This window comes from Aethalodelphis obliquidens, unplaced genomic scaffold (assembly GCF_003676395.1).
Source record: "Aethalodelphis obliquidens isolate GAN/ISIS:26980383/991018 unplaced genomic scaffold, ASM367639v1 scaffold255, whole genome shotgun sequence".
NCBI lineage: Eukaryota > Metazoa > Chordata > Mammalia > Artiodactyla > Delphinidae > Aethalodelphis > Aethalodelphis obliquidens.
This window is the reverse complement of record NW_020838169.1, coordinates 1-13,261: the sequence shown is the minus strand read 5'-3', so window position 1 is coordinate 13,261 and position 13,261 is coordinate 1. Positions and strand designations below refer to the sequence as shown.

The 13,261-nt window shown below is 50.9% G+C and overlaps 1 protein-coding gene across 1 annotated transcript in view; it reads right to left on the bottom strand.

Annotated features, from left to right (window-relative positions):
- Positions 1–7,755, bottom strand: part of TMEM185A (transmembrane protein 185A) — a 31,047-nt gene extending 23,292 nt beyond the window's left edge. Inside the window, exon 1 of the mRNA XM_027100031.1 lies at positions 7,587–7,755. Coding sequence (XP_026955832.1) covers positions 7,587–7,624 — 38 coding nt within the window. The 5' untranslated portion in view covers positions 7,625–7,755. The remainder of the gene's footprint in view (positions 1–7,586) is intronic.
- Between the last annotated feature and the right edge of the window lie 5,506 nt (positions 7,756–13,261).

Here is a 13,261-nt window from a genome sequence, read left to right as displayed (position 1 = left end):
AACATGACTATAGAATATGGAAATAATCTGACAATATTTCTTGTACAAATATACCAATATACATTGTGGGCTTCTACATGCTACTGTTAAATCATGACAGATAAAGCAGACAAAGTTCCTAAGGAAATTACGGAAATGAACGCTAGAGTAGATAAAAATAGCATGGTTCTATCAAAGCAAACAAAAGATGCTTTCTTTACATGTGTACAGAATTTTTCCAGAGGGAAAAAAAGGATCATGGGGCACCAATACAAAATACACACAAATCTAACTTAAAACTTTAAAAACTGTTTGAGCGTGTGGGAAAGAAACAGTCTCTGGCCCGAAGATGCTCAAAGACTAAGAGGAACAGAGGGGGATCAAGCAACTATATATCATGGCAAACTGGGACATGGAAGGTTCATTTCCCTGGGAGAGCTGGGAAAGGAGGTGGGGTCTGGGGATAGGGAATTCCAGAAAAAGGGAAGACGATTCTTTAAAGCATGAGACAGTATTTTGTACCCCAGGAGACTAGAACACGTGGAGTACGTTCTGTAAATCTTGGGGTGGGGAGTGCTGGGGAGACAGGAGAAAAGGCACCAGAGGAAACAAGGGAAAGGTAGAATGGGGGATTTGAATATCAAGGTAAAGTCCTTAGAATTTATTACTAGGCAATAGGGGGCCACTGAAGATTTTCTGAGCAAAAGAGTGACAGAAGGTAGAGAAGAGTGTGTAAGGTAGATTGTAGTTGGTAGAGACTGGAGGCAGAAATTCTACACAAGTCATAATAAACTGACAAAATAGACTGAAAATTGCCTAACCTGGGACTTCCCTGGTGGTGCAGTGGTTAAGAACCCACCTGCCAATGCAGGGGACACGGGTTCGAGCCCTGGTCCGGGAAGATCCCACGTGCCACGGAGCAAATAAGCCTGTGCGCCGCAACTACTGAGCCTGCACTCTAGAGCCCGCGAGCCACAACTACTGAAGCCTGCGAGCCACAACTACTGAAGCCCGCGTGCTGCAACTAGTGAAGCCCACGCACCTAGAGCCCATGCTCCGCAACGAGAAGCCACCACAGTGAGAAGCCCTCGCACCGCAAAGGAGAGTAGCCCCCGCTCGCCACAACTAGAGAAAGCCCGCACACAGCAATGAAGACCCAGTGCAACCCAAAAAAATAAATAAAATAAAATAAACCATGATAACTGTAGAGAAAAAAAAGAGTGATAAAAAGCTCCAAATATAAAAAAAAAATTTAAATAAAAATAAAAAAAGCCTAAACTACTATGAGTTACTTTTCAAGAAACATTCAGACCAGAATCCAAGCATAGAAACAGACTGCTGAATTCTCCACAAATCAGCAAATGGAGGTTCCAATGGATATTCTGGCATCAAACCACTGCTTCCTTAATTTCACTTTTCCAATTACACCTTAAAAGGGAATTTACCCCACTTTCATCTGAGTCTGTAATGCCAGTACAAGATCACTGAGTAGTGTCACGTGGGTCAAACTACAAAGCTAGTATCCTCTCTGAAATGTACACAGAGCTTTCTGCTTGAGCCTCAAATTCCCTCTCTCCACCTTGGGGGGAAGGGAAAAAGGATTTAGGGAGGGAGGGAATATACCTAGTAAAGAGATGACACTGTGCGTATAAACGTTCTATTATCTTGTTTTCCGCAAGTCAAAAGAATGCAGCTGGACTCTTTTTAGACCCATCAGTTTTCTCCAGTGGAAGCCGCTGGCTTTAACTGGAGCAGGCACACATGCACGCACACATGGTCTGGGTGACCATCCCTGTGAGCGCCTCTCTGTCTACAACTTTAGAGAATAGCTCCAACTGACAAACTGCTAATTGCCACTCTCCCAACGTTTCAAAGGAACTGCACCTCTTACACTGAGCAGAACCTTATGAACAAAATTTAAAGTCATTGACTGACAAGAAAGTACAAAAGCCAAATAAAAACAAATCACTCTTGAGGAGGACTAGACAGAGCCCAGGCCTGTGGGAACTGTTTCCCAGCTGTGTGGTTGTGCGTGGGTCACTCTCTCCTCATCGGGTTGCTCCTATATCCACTCATGGAGATAAGGGGATATGAGAGCCCTGTGTAAATGATGGATTTTACCCATTTTAGCTGCTACTAGTATTACAAAAGAGAAAAGTTATGACAATCTCATTTAGCCATCATTTTTCTCACTATTAGGTCATAGGTGACAAACTACGAATTGTCAGTTATAAAGAGCCTGTCTCCAGAGTTGAAGGCTTTCATCTTCAATTCTAGTCTCCTCGTACAGGCATGGCCTATGATCAGGCAACGCAATTAGAAACCCCAAGCTCAATACTGGGAAGCTTCACTCCCAAAGTCCTAGGAAACTACCTAAAATCCCTCAGTCCACTGTCTCTCCCCTACAACAGAGTTCCCCAATGGCTCACGTCTACCTGTACTCAACATCCACTCACTCAGCACATTTCTCGAACACCTCACCATTCTGGCCTCCAAAGAACTCACAGCCAAGAAAAACATGCGTGTAATTAGCCAGTAATGGGAATGACATTTTTGAAACCAGAAACTCTGCATTCAAATGAGACGTGTAAGTAAGTAATGGGAATGATAGTTTTGAAACCAGAAATTCTGCATTCAAATGAGACATGTCTCCTTTAAACAGTCCCCCTGGGAGACAATGCACTAATTCCACTTCCTTGCTCAAACCATCTTTGGAGCTTTCCTCCTGGAATCGCCTTGAGAGCCTGCGGTCCGTTCATTTGAATACCCCCAGTGGTGCCAAATCTTCACTGAGAGTGGATTTTTGGAAACGGCCAAAAGTCAGTCAGAGCCAAGTTTAGTGGATAGGATGTGTGATCAAACTAGGCAGCACTATTTTGGTTAAAAAATGATATATGATTATAAAGCAATGAGACGGATTTTCTTACAGGATTTGCTTCCAAGGAAATTTCAAATGAGTAACAAGGGGTATGAGCAATGGAGTAGGTATATATTTACCTTTTCCCTAAGTAACTTCTTTGAAAGATAATACTCATCTAGATGCGTAAGCTCGAATACAAGGTTTGCTTTGCTTAATCACAACTCATAAACAGAAGGCTCCTTAGTATGTCGGACCTCCTATGCCACTAAATCAGAAGGGGGGCATATGAATACCGGAAAGAGCACAGGTTTCAGAAGGAAACCAACTTGTTCGACTCCTGACTTGGCCCCTCACCGCCTGTGTGACTTCAGGGAATTCACAAGCTAAGACTCTGCAAAACAAGGCTGATATCGAACTCAGAGGGCTGTTGTGAAGGTTCAAGATAATGGGTGCAGAGCAGTGATGCTGTGCCTGGCACGTGGTAGGTGTCCCAGAAGTCATAGCTATTATTAATAACCTCAGTATAATCAACAAGCTTTTCTTACTATAGGTAGTTTGAGGTGACAGAATGACAGATAAACAGACAGTTGGGTGGTGAAGAGTTCATTAACAGTACCAACATACACTCACTATTGATGGGTCTGGAGCCTGCTTTAAAAAAAAAACAGTAATGTGTCAAAAACATTTACAGTAATTGTTAACACTACGCGTAGTATTTTTAAGTCACGTGACAAGCGTTGCCCGCAATGCCCCTACCACACTGACCTTGCAGCACTGTCTTAACACACCAGGCCCTCCCATGACCCCGCGCCTCTGCATACTTTGTCCCTTCTAAGATGCCTTTCCTGCCCTCTTGTCTGACAAAAGCCTATAACTATATGCTTCAGAATCGAGCTGTGGAACCTTCCCTGTCCACGCTAGACAGAATTAGTGGCTCTGCCCCTTGTGTTCCCGCAGCATTTGGTTCTTTGGCTCTTGTGCCTGGAACGCCTTGTCCCGTGTTGAATTTTAATGTTTCCATTTCTGCTTCGTCCGCCAGGCTCGAGCGGGCAGGGACCACGTCCCATTCACTCCTGTACTTCGGGCACCCGGCACATCTCTGGCACACAGTAGGAACCAGGGAGATGTGTGATGAAGTAATGCTTTACATATACTTTACAAACGCCTCTTAAAGGTCAGGTAGCTGCCTGTTGTTAATTACCCGCAATCACATTCATGTTTCCAGACTTCAAATAAGAGACAAGATCACTCACACAGACTCCAGAATGGCTTTAGATGTTGCAGCATATGGAAGCTTCTAAATGCTACTGACCTCAGGACCCCATCCCCACACGACGGAATGCTCAGAGCAGCGCTCCTCAGCCTTTGTCCCCGTCCAGGACACCTGCGGGATGCACCACACTCCATCTGGAGCTCACTGCGGCTGACTCAGAAGTTCTAGCAGAGTTCTCACAGCCTTCGAGCACTGCCTGGCTACCAGGGCTGAAGGGCCTCTGAGCCAGCAACTGCACAAGGCAGCAGAGACTCCCAAGGCTCCGTGGTGCGGACAGGGTGCCGGCTTAATGCCACCTACTCCCAGATCTCTAGCTCCCAGGAACACCTCACGATCCAAGTTTGTCAATTCCGTATACTTCTAGGAGTCTGCCTATTCAATAGGTAGGGCTCCCTAGCTGTTAGGAAGCCTTGGGCATTCAGGGAAGGACTTGGTGGGTCCGGGGTGTCTGTTTCAGCAAGCCTTAACCTATGTAACTAAAAAGAAGCTCATGATCAACCAGTTCTGAGCCAGATGGAAATAGGCATGTGAGTGTTGACAGCTGTGAATCATTCTCTGTCAGTGTAGTTTTCCAGAGCCTTGGCAATACAGCAGCGGATTCAGACTCCCAAGATCAAAAGATTGGAAAGGAGATCTGGAGCCATGGCCCATGCCTTGGGGCCCACCAAACCGTGACAGTGACTATTCCTGTGACATACACAAGCCACAGAGTCAAGGCAGCCGTGGTCTGCTTAGTGTCGTGGTGTTCCCAGCTCGCCAGTGGAATGGCTGCATCCTGAAGGAGGGAAGAAGGTGAGAGGAAAGAGAACCAGGCCGCAGACCACGAGGAAGGCAGTGACTCTGGAGGGTGAGTCATTCGTTCATTCATTCATTCATCCATCCATCCCACAAATACTTTTTGAGCCAGGTACTACTCCAGGTATGCAGGGTACCATAACACGCAGAGTCATGGCCCTGCCCCCATGGAGCTTAGAGTTTCATAGGGGAGACAGGCATTAGTCAAACAAGGGTACAGATGAGTGTATGATGGAGGAACACAGCACACTACGCAGACTGTACAAACAGGGCGCAGTGCGCTGGGCGGGAAAGTCAGAAAAGCTGCCCTCGGCAAGCAACAAGTGAGCTGAGATCACAAGGAGAAACAGAAGCTAACAAGGTAAGGAGGAGAGGAGAGAGAGGGAAACACTCCCGGCAAAGAGAACAGTATGTGCTAAGGTGCTGGGCTAGGAGGGAGGTGTTGAACTGGCTCTGAATTCCAGGCGGGGAGCGAGGAAGCAGCATCAGGGTTTGAGGCCCTGGCACAAGGTTTCCTCCTGTCTCCAGCCCTCGGTTTGCTCTTCGAGCTGTCTGGAAGGTCCTCCTCAGCATGGAGCAAAAACTAAAGAACAATGTCGAAAACGAGGTGTGCCCACAAGACATGACACACCACCAGCTGAGAACTGGCACCTGCCGACATCAGCTGGCCACCGTCTCAGGAGTCCCCACTGTGAGGAAACACGGCTCTCTCCCACTGACTCAACACGGCATCAGGAAAATGAAAACGAAAATGGCATCCTATAAAAGATCTTCAAACTTTTCAGGGAGATGTGCATCTCAATCCCAATAGAATTAAAGGGTTGATAAGTACGTTGATGTTGACTATAAACCTGTTTAGATACCTGGTATTTAATTGTCATTTTCCTGTGCCAATTTCCGGGGGCGGGGCGGCGGGGGGGCAGAAAGAAGCTACTACAGGAAAAAACGGTTAAGGATGCTATCCGGGCAGCACTATTTTGTTTCAGCAAGTGCTCTTTGTGGCTTCCGAATGATCTGTCACCTTGCAAAGTTGTCCTGGAACTTTCTACTTGTAAAGCGCTTTGCAATCAATCATTAATTTGGCCTCTCTATCCTGCTGAGAGATTATACTCATTCTGCCTATAAAACAGACAGATAAGTGAGTGGCCCAAGGACACAAAACAATTCAGCTTTTACTTATCTTTCTTATCACCATCGTCAAACAATGTAGATACACAAGGCCTATCCAACTCCGGCACCAGCCCTGCTACCCTGGAGACCAATCCTAACCCCTAGGAACAGCAGAGGAAGGCGCTGCAGTCAGTTCTCAGTTACCTGCTCTCAACAAGCTCCTCTATGCAGAGCGCCTTCAAGGCCAACAGTGATAATGACTGCACTGTGATGGGGACACTGGCCCTCCAGACTAAACAGAACATGAACTCGGTAGTGCTCAAAGAGCAATGAGAGCACCCAGTAAGTCACAATGGCTCGAACCTTAAAATGTCAGCGTCCCTAAGGAGGCTGCACTCCCAACACACACACACACACACACTCATCCTCTCTCTCTCCCAAGACACGCCCCACAAGCAGCCTGGAAGGTGGTCTCCACTGGGCTCCCACAGCACAACACTGCACTGTGCTGCCAATCATCTATTGGCCTGCCCTTCTCCACCCTCACGCTGGGTCCTCTCAGCAGCCGAAGCAGACGGCATGGGACCTGGCATAGGAAAGGTTTATTGAGTGCGTGCCTTCCACCACCAAATAAGGGAGCTAGGCACTCCCTTCACAGAGCAGTGGACTTCGGAGATCAGCTAGGCCAACTCCTTATTTTTCAGATGAGCAGAGGATCCCCCAGTTACATACGGCCTGCTCTCCAATCCAGGTCTTTAGGTTCAGTTTAGTTCCACAAACATTTGATAAGTGCCTACTATGTGTCAGACACAGTGGGAGCTGCGGGGAATAGAGATTTGAGCAGGAGACGGTCTCTGCTTTAGGGAGTTCACAGCCTGGGGAGGTAAGAGAGTTACAGAACACTTGGTCAAGTCCAAGGACAGACGCTCGATTCCTTAGCCAGTGTTCCTTCCCTTCAGTCCACTGGCTAGTCCCCATCTGGGAAACAGGACAGCAATATCTGCTTCCTGCAAATAAACTTACAGTCAAGACTGATGAGAAAACGTGTACGGAAAATTGTCAGGTTTACCCCCCAAAAGCGTTATGTAAGGTCCTGCCATACCCTGACACGGACTCCAAGGATTCAACAGTGTTTCAGACATCAGTTCCACAAAGAAGCAAACAAGCGAGGGATGGGCATACGTCCAAGGGAAACCTCAAGGGCTTGGAGGAACTGTAGGAAACTGCTGGGGTGGTGGGTAGGGGTGTCGAGTCAAGTGAACCGGCCCTGGCGCGGGGAACGCATGGCAGGCAGCGGGTGCCAGAAGATGGAGCTGAGAGAGGGAAGTTGGGACAGCGACGAGGGAGGGAGGGCAAGCGGAGAGGCGCGGGGTTCCCGCGGGGCGGGGACCGCGGCCGGGAGGTTCTAGATGTGGCGGCGGGCCGGGGGCTGAAGGCAGCGGGCGCGGGAGGAGGCAGCGGGCCGGCGCCGAGGCCGATCGGTTTTCCGGGGAGGCTCGGGCAGGCCCCGCCGCCCGCCACAGCATCCCGGACGCCGTGCCTCCCCGAGCCGTGCGGGCGACGCCTCACCTCGGGTTGAAGTCCTGGAAGAGGCCCCTCAGGTTCATGGCGGAGAACTTCACCGCGCCGTCCTCCTCCTCCTCCCCCCGCCCCCCGCGCCGCGCAGCCTGCACGTTACAGCGGGTTCATGGTGCCAGCGCGAGCCGCGTCCCAGTTGCCGACGCCGCCGCCGCCGCCGCCGCCCTGAGAAACCTGAGCCGCACCTCCCACCCCTCCTTCCGGGCTTCCGTAGGCCGCCGCGCATGCGCCCCGAGCCCCGCCCGGCAGGCCCGAGCAGTGCCGCGAGCGGCGCGCGATGCCGCTTTCCCGGCTCACAGTGCGCGGAGGCCCCGGCCCTCGGCTCCGCGCCCGGAGGAGGAGACGGCGGGGGCGACGGAGGCTGGAGGGACCGGGAACCCGGGGTAGGGCGCGGAGAGCCGAGCGGGATCGCTGACTCGGCGCAGGCCTGCGGGGAGCGAGCGCGTCGCCGGCGAGTCCCGCGAGGAGGTCTTCACGGACACCTGTCACCTTGGCCCGCGGTGCCTTCTGGAGGTTCTCCAGCGAGAACTGAGCCTTGGGGCTAGTGGCCCCGGGTGACACGTTGCATTTTGGCCATCTCCTCCCAGGCCTTCACCTGTCAAATCTGTCAGTGACTGCGTCCCAGCTTCCCTCCCAAGGCCCAGGCCAGCGCGTGGAGATATGCTGGCAGTCCCAAGCTCAGGCTACCCTGCACCAGTCATCTGCCCTCCCTACCGCCTTCCCCTCCTCGGTTGCCTCTCTCCGTTGGCAGCGGACCTGTTCACTGGGTTGGCGGGGGTGAGGATAGGGGTGCCCAAACTGGAAATGTGGAAGCCATCCTCGCTTTGCTAACCTAGTTCAGAGACTCTTTGCCTCCTGCCCAGACTCTCTGGTCACCTCCCACCCGGCCCAGCTCTTTCTCCACTCTAAGCCATGCTATTTATAACTGCCAGGTTCGTTTTCTGTGGGCAAGTCAACATCTTTGAGCCTCATTTTTTCTCCTCTGCAAAATGGAGATGATAAAGTCTACTTCCTAAACTTTTTGGGAAGATTCAATGAGCTAGCGTGCATAACACACTGCCTGGTGCACGCTAGGTGCTCAGAGAATGCTGTTGCTATCTGGTGCTTCTTCAGGGGCCTACCTCCTCAAGGATTCTGTTTACTTTTGGAATTAGAGAGCAGGACAAGCTCACGGCAGGTGGCCTGGTCTACCTTCTTCACTTCGCCTGATTTCAGAGTTTTCCATGAGCACAGCAATACCTTAGACATTACCCTGTATCATTATGGATAATAGCTGCACTTTGTAACAATAGCAGAATTTCACAAACGGCAATTTTATAGGACTTAGCCCTGGGGGCAGCTTGAGAAGATCACGATTATGGTAGTCATACTTTGCCATGATGGTATCACCTTTCTTCTGTGAACCTGCAAACATTTCACAAGTAGTAATTAGGTTTCCCAAACCCACCGGGGAGTGGGTATTATTATATGAGCTGTTTCTAAGGATGAATAACCTGAATCAAGTTTGTTAGCTGCTGAAGCACCAGAACCCTGTCCCAGAGCTTTGGTCTAGCTCCCCTGCCCATCCTCCAAGTGGAGTCTGGTGTGTACCCCTGAGGAGGTTCCCAATGAACATACAAATACAGAAGAGAAAGCTGAGGCATAGAGAAGCTTGTATAATGTGCCCTGAGCTGCCCAGCTACTAAGGATGTAGGACTTGGCGTCCTGCCGAACCTGCAGCCCATACTCTGCAAAAAAGAGGTACTTGCCAGTGACCAGATTGGCCAGCACCACCTTAATTACTGGTGGCCTCACCCCAAATAGGCATTAAGAGTGAGATTGTTTGTCAGTTCAGACACTTGAATAACAGACACTGTTGCCCTTTCAAGAGCTTCACAGACAGAGACCAGGCGGGCTGCTCAGGGTCCGGAGCCTCAAGGGCAGGCACTACTTTGGTGAGGTCCCAGGGGGTCCCAGAGCTGACCCACTGCTCTGCAAGCCCGCAGTACCCCCTCAACCTGAGATGACCAGGCCAACTGTCAATGTATTGTTTTGCTCTGACAAGCCAAATTGCCAAGGGAGCATAGAGGCCTGTCCACGAGGACATATGGGAAGAATTGGATGACCCAAGGCTTCCCATCCTCAACCTTCGAGAAGTGGATGAACCTAGACTGCCTCAGCTTTACTGGCGGCCCAGCCATGTCCTCTCCTGGTGCTCCCATGGAAATAAGAATCAGAACATCCAGGCTTCCCTCTTGTCCTCTCTCCAACAAGTACAAAAGACCCCGCTGCCCATCTGCTGCCCACCTCAGACCACTTGCTCAATGTACCACCCTGGGCAGTGGCCCAAAGCTTCCCTGGCCTGTGTGGACAGACCCATGAGGGACCTGAACATTGAGGAAAGACCCTGAGCCATGCATAGGATGACACCCTCATCATCTCTAGCTAACCCGGACTGGCCACCAAATTTCAGGGCTACCTTACTTAGAGATTCCCAACAATCTTCATACAAAGGCATGAAATGGCTCTGGATTGAAAAGGCATGAGCCCCAGATAAGCCAGAAAGCAGTTGGTGGCTTGTCCAATTCAACATTCATATTGACTCCAATGTGATGGGGTGGAGGGTGGGCTTCTGAAGAGCAGGGCCCTGAAAGGAGAGAATTCTGCTGCCTTCAGACAGTCTGGTCATGGAGGAACTGGGTCAGGGGAGGAAGTGGCTGGGGCCCAGGGCTCCGCGCTGCCAGGGCTCCGCCCCCAGGCCACTGCAGCAGCAGAGTGGAGGGGGCATGGAATTAGAGGACTTAGACCAGCTTCACCGCCGCTCCACTGGAGGGAGGGACAGCTGGGAGCCAATCCCTGGCCATGCCGGGGGGCCTACCCCAGGGTTCCTGGGGGACCAGCTTGACAGCTTCTTCAGCCGGGAGCCTGTGGCTACAGGCTGACCCTCTCTGGACCTGAAAGTCTCCACTCTGAGCTCCTGAAAGGCTACACCCTTAATGCCACCAATGAGAAAATCCCTGGAGTCCCTGGAGTTCCCAAGACTCCACTTACAAGGTGCCTCCCCCCAGAGCTTCCGTAGAGGGCCCTTGTTTCTGGCTACTTTAGCTTCACTTGCTAAGTGTGCCGTCTTTCTGGTACTGAAAGCTCCCCGGCAGGTGGTTGGAGCCTGGCAGGGGGTGTGGCAGAACACAGGGGCTGTGTCTGGGGGCCCGAGGAGCTGGGGGAGGGGCTGGGGTGCAGTGGAAGGGACTGAGGCAGTAGGATCTTTGGTTCTGCTTGGATTGCAGCTGCCCCAATCTTCCTCCAGAGCCCAGAAGGGGCCACCCCTCACTGGGGAGGCTTCCCTCGGGACTTGCAAACTGCAGCTGCCGAGACAAGAGGGAGACAGGGGCGTCTCAAGGCCCCACTGGCCGTCTTGTCACTGGGGCCTGGGAGCGGGTGGATGAGCGCCTCTCCTGGAGCAAGCTTCCCAGGAGGAAGGGAACACGGGCCACTTCCTGTTGGCAGGCCGATGGGCAGGTGGTGTCTGTCTGGGAGTCTAGAGCCACCAGGATGTCCCTGTGCTTCCACCCTGGACCTCTCTTGCCGCCATGGGCTCCAGGAAGGCTTCCCAGGTGGAGAGGGAGGCTCTGGGCCTCTGCGAAGCGACATCTCAGTGAGACAGCTACATTGCTTTGTCACAGTCTCCGGTCTACACTGGGATCCTGCCACCTCCTAAAATGTTTGCTCCAGCCCCATGGACTGCACCCCATCCTGCCCCGGCCTCCCTGCAGTCAGCAGGAGGGGGCTTTCCCGGGCCTCTGTGTCCTGTGGGCTCAGCTCAGGAGGCCCTTGGGCTTCCTGCTACTGCCTGCACCCCTGCAGCGCGGTATGCCATAGGTGCTCAGCAAGTGTCCAGGAAATGAATTCGGGAGCCCGACACACCCAAGAGCCCCGCTACCAAGCAGTTGCCCCTCCTCCCAGGCCTCACTCTGGGTCCACCACCTCTGCCGGAATCATGATCTCCGCTTCCTAAGATTCCAGAAGCTTCAGGCAAGATCTGTGGGCAGCCGCACCATATTCTCGCAGGGCATGGACACGCTGAGGTTTCTTGAACAAGTTATACCATGTTTGCACAGATGTGAGATAGATCATACATTTCATAACATATTTTAAACGGAAAAAGAAAAAATCCGTCAAGCAATGTACAAGTAGATAATAAGACATACACAGATTCCGGAATATTAAAATGTGGGGGAAGGTAGATCTTGGATACACAGTAATAATAACCCCTTGGCATTGAGCACCTACACTAGTTCAGGCATTTCATATGCAGGTGACACCTCGTGTCATATTTCCTAGGGGCTAACTTATGCCCCCCAAAAGATATGCTGAAACCCTCATCCCCAGTACCTGCGAGGGGAACTTATTGGGAAATAGGGCCTTTGCAGATGTAGTCGAGTTAAGATGAGGTCATTACAACAATCCCACTACTGGGCATATACCCTGAGAAAACCATAATTCAGAAAGAGTCATGTACCGCAATGTTCATTGCAGCTCTATTTACAATAGCCAGGACATGGAAGCAACCTAAGTGTCCATCAACAGATGAATGGATAAAGAAGATGTGGCACATATATACAATGGAATATTACTCAGCCATAAAAGGAAACGAAACTGTGTCATTTGTTGAGACGTGGATGGATCTAGAGACTGTCAAACAGAGTGAAGTAAGTCAGAAAGAGAAAAACAAATACCGTACGCTAACACATATATCTAGAATAAAAAAAAAATGGTTCTGAAGAACCTAGAGGGCAGGACAGGAATAAAGATGCAGACGTAGAGAATGGACGTGAGGACAAAGGGAGAGGGAAGCATAAGCTGGAATGAAGTGAGAGAGTGGCATGGACATATATACACTACCAAATGTAAAACAGATAGCTAGTGGGAAGCAGCTGCATAGCACAGGGAGATCAGCTCGGTGCTTTGTGAGAACCTAGAGGGGTGGCTCGGGAGGGTGGGAGGGAGAAGCAAGAGGCCGGGGATATGGGGATATATGTATACGTATAGCTGATTCACTTTGTCATACAGCAGAAACTAACACACCACTGTAAAGCAATTATACTCCAATAAAGATGTTAAAAACAAAACAAAACAAAAAATGAGGTCATTAGACTGGGCCTAATCCCATATGACAGGTATCCTTAAAAGAAGAGGGCAAATTGGCCGTAGGCATGACCAGAGGGGAGACAGCCATGTGAAAATGAAGACAGAGACTGGAGTAATCCAGCCATAAACCACGGAACACTTGGGAACATCACAAGATGGAAGAAAGAAGAAAAACCCTCCTCCAGAGCCATCAGAGGAAGCATGGCCCTGCCAGCACCGTGATGTTTTTCACTTGAGCCTTCAGAAAAGGGAGAGAAGTTGCAACCCCACTGGTGACTTTAATTTGTGGTACCTTGTTGGGCGGCCCCAGGAATCGAACACAATCTCATATCAAGGCTCAGAAGTTGTACTGTTACACTCTCCATCCTACAGATGAGGACACCGAGAGCCTGACGCCGGACCCTGCCCAAGGGGACTCTCCTAAACCCTGTCAAGACCCCACCTCCCCTGAAATGAAGAGGAGACCCTGGAGGAGAGGTGGGGTCTAGCACAGAGGGCGTGAGGATGGAGAAGGGTCCCGGACGTGGGGGTCCGAGGCA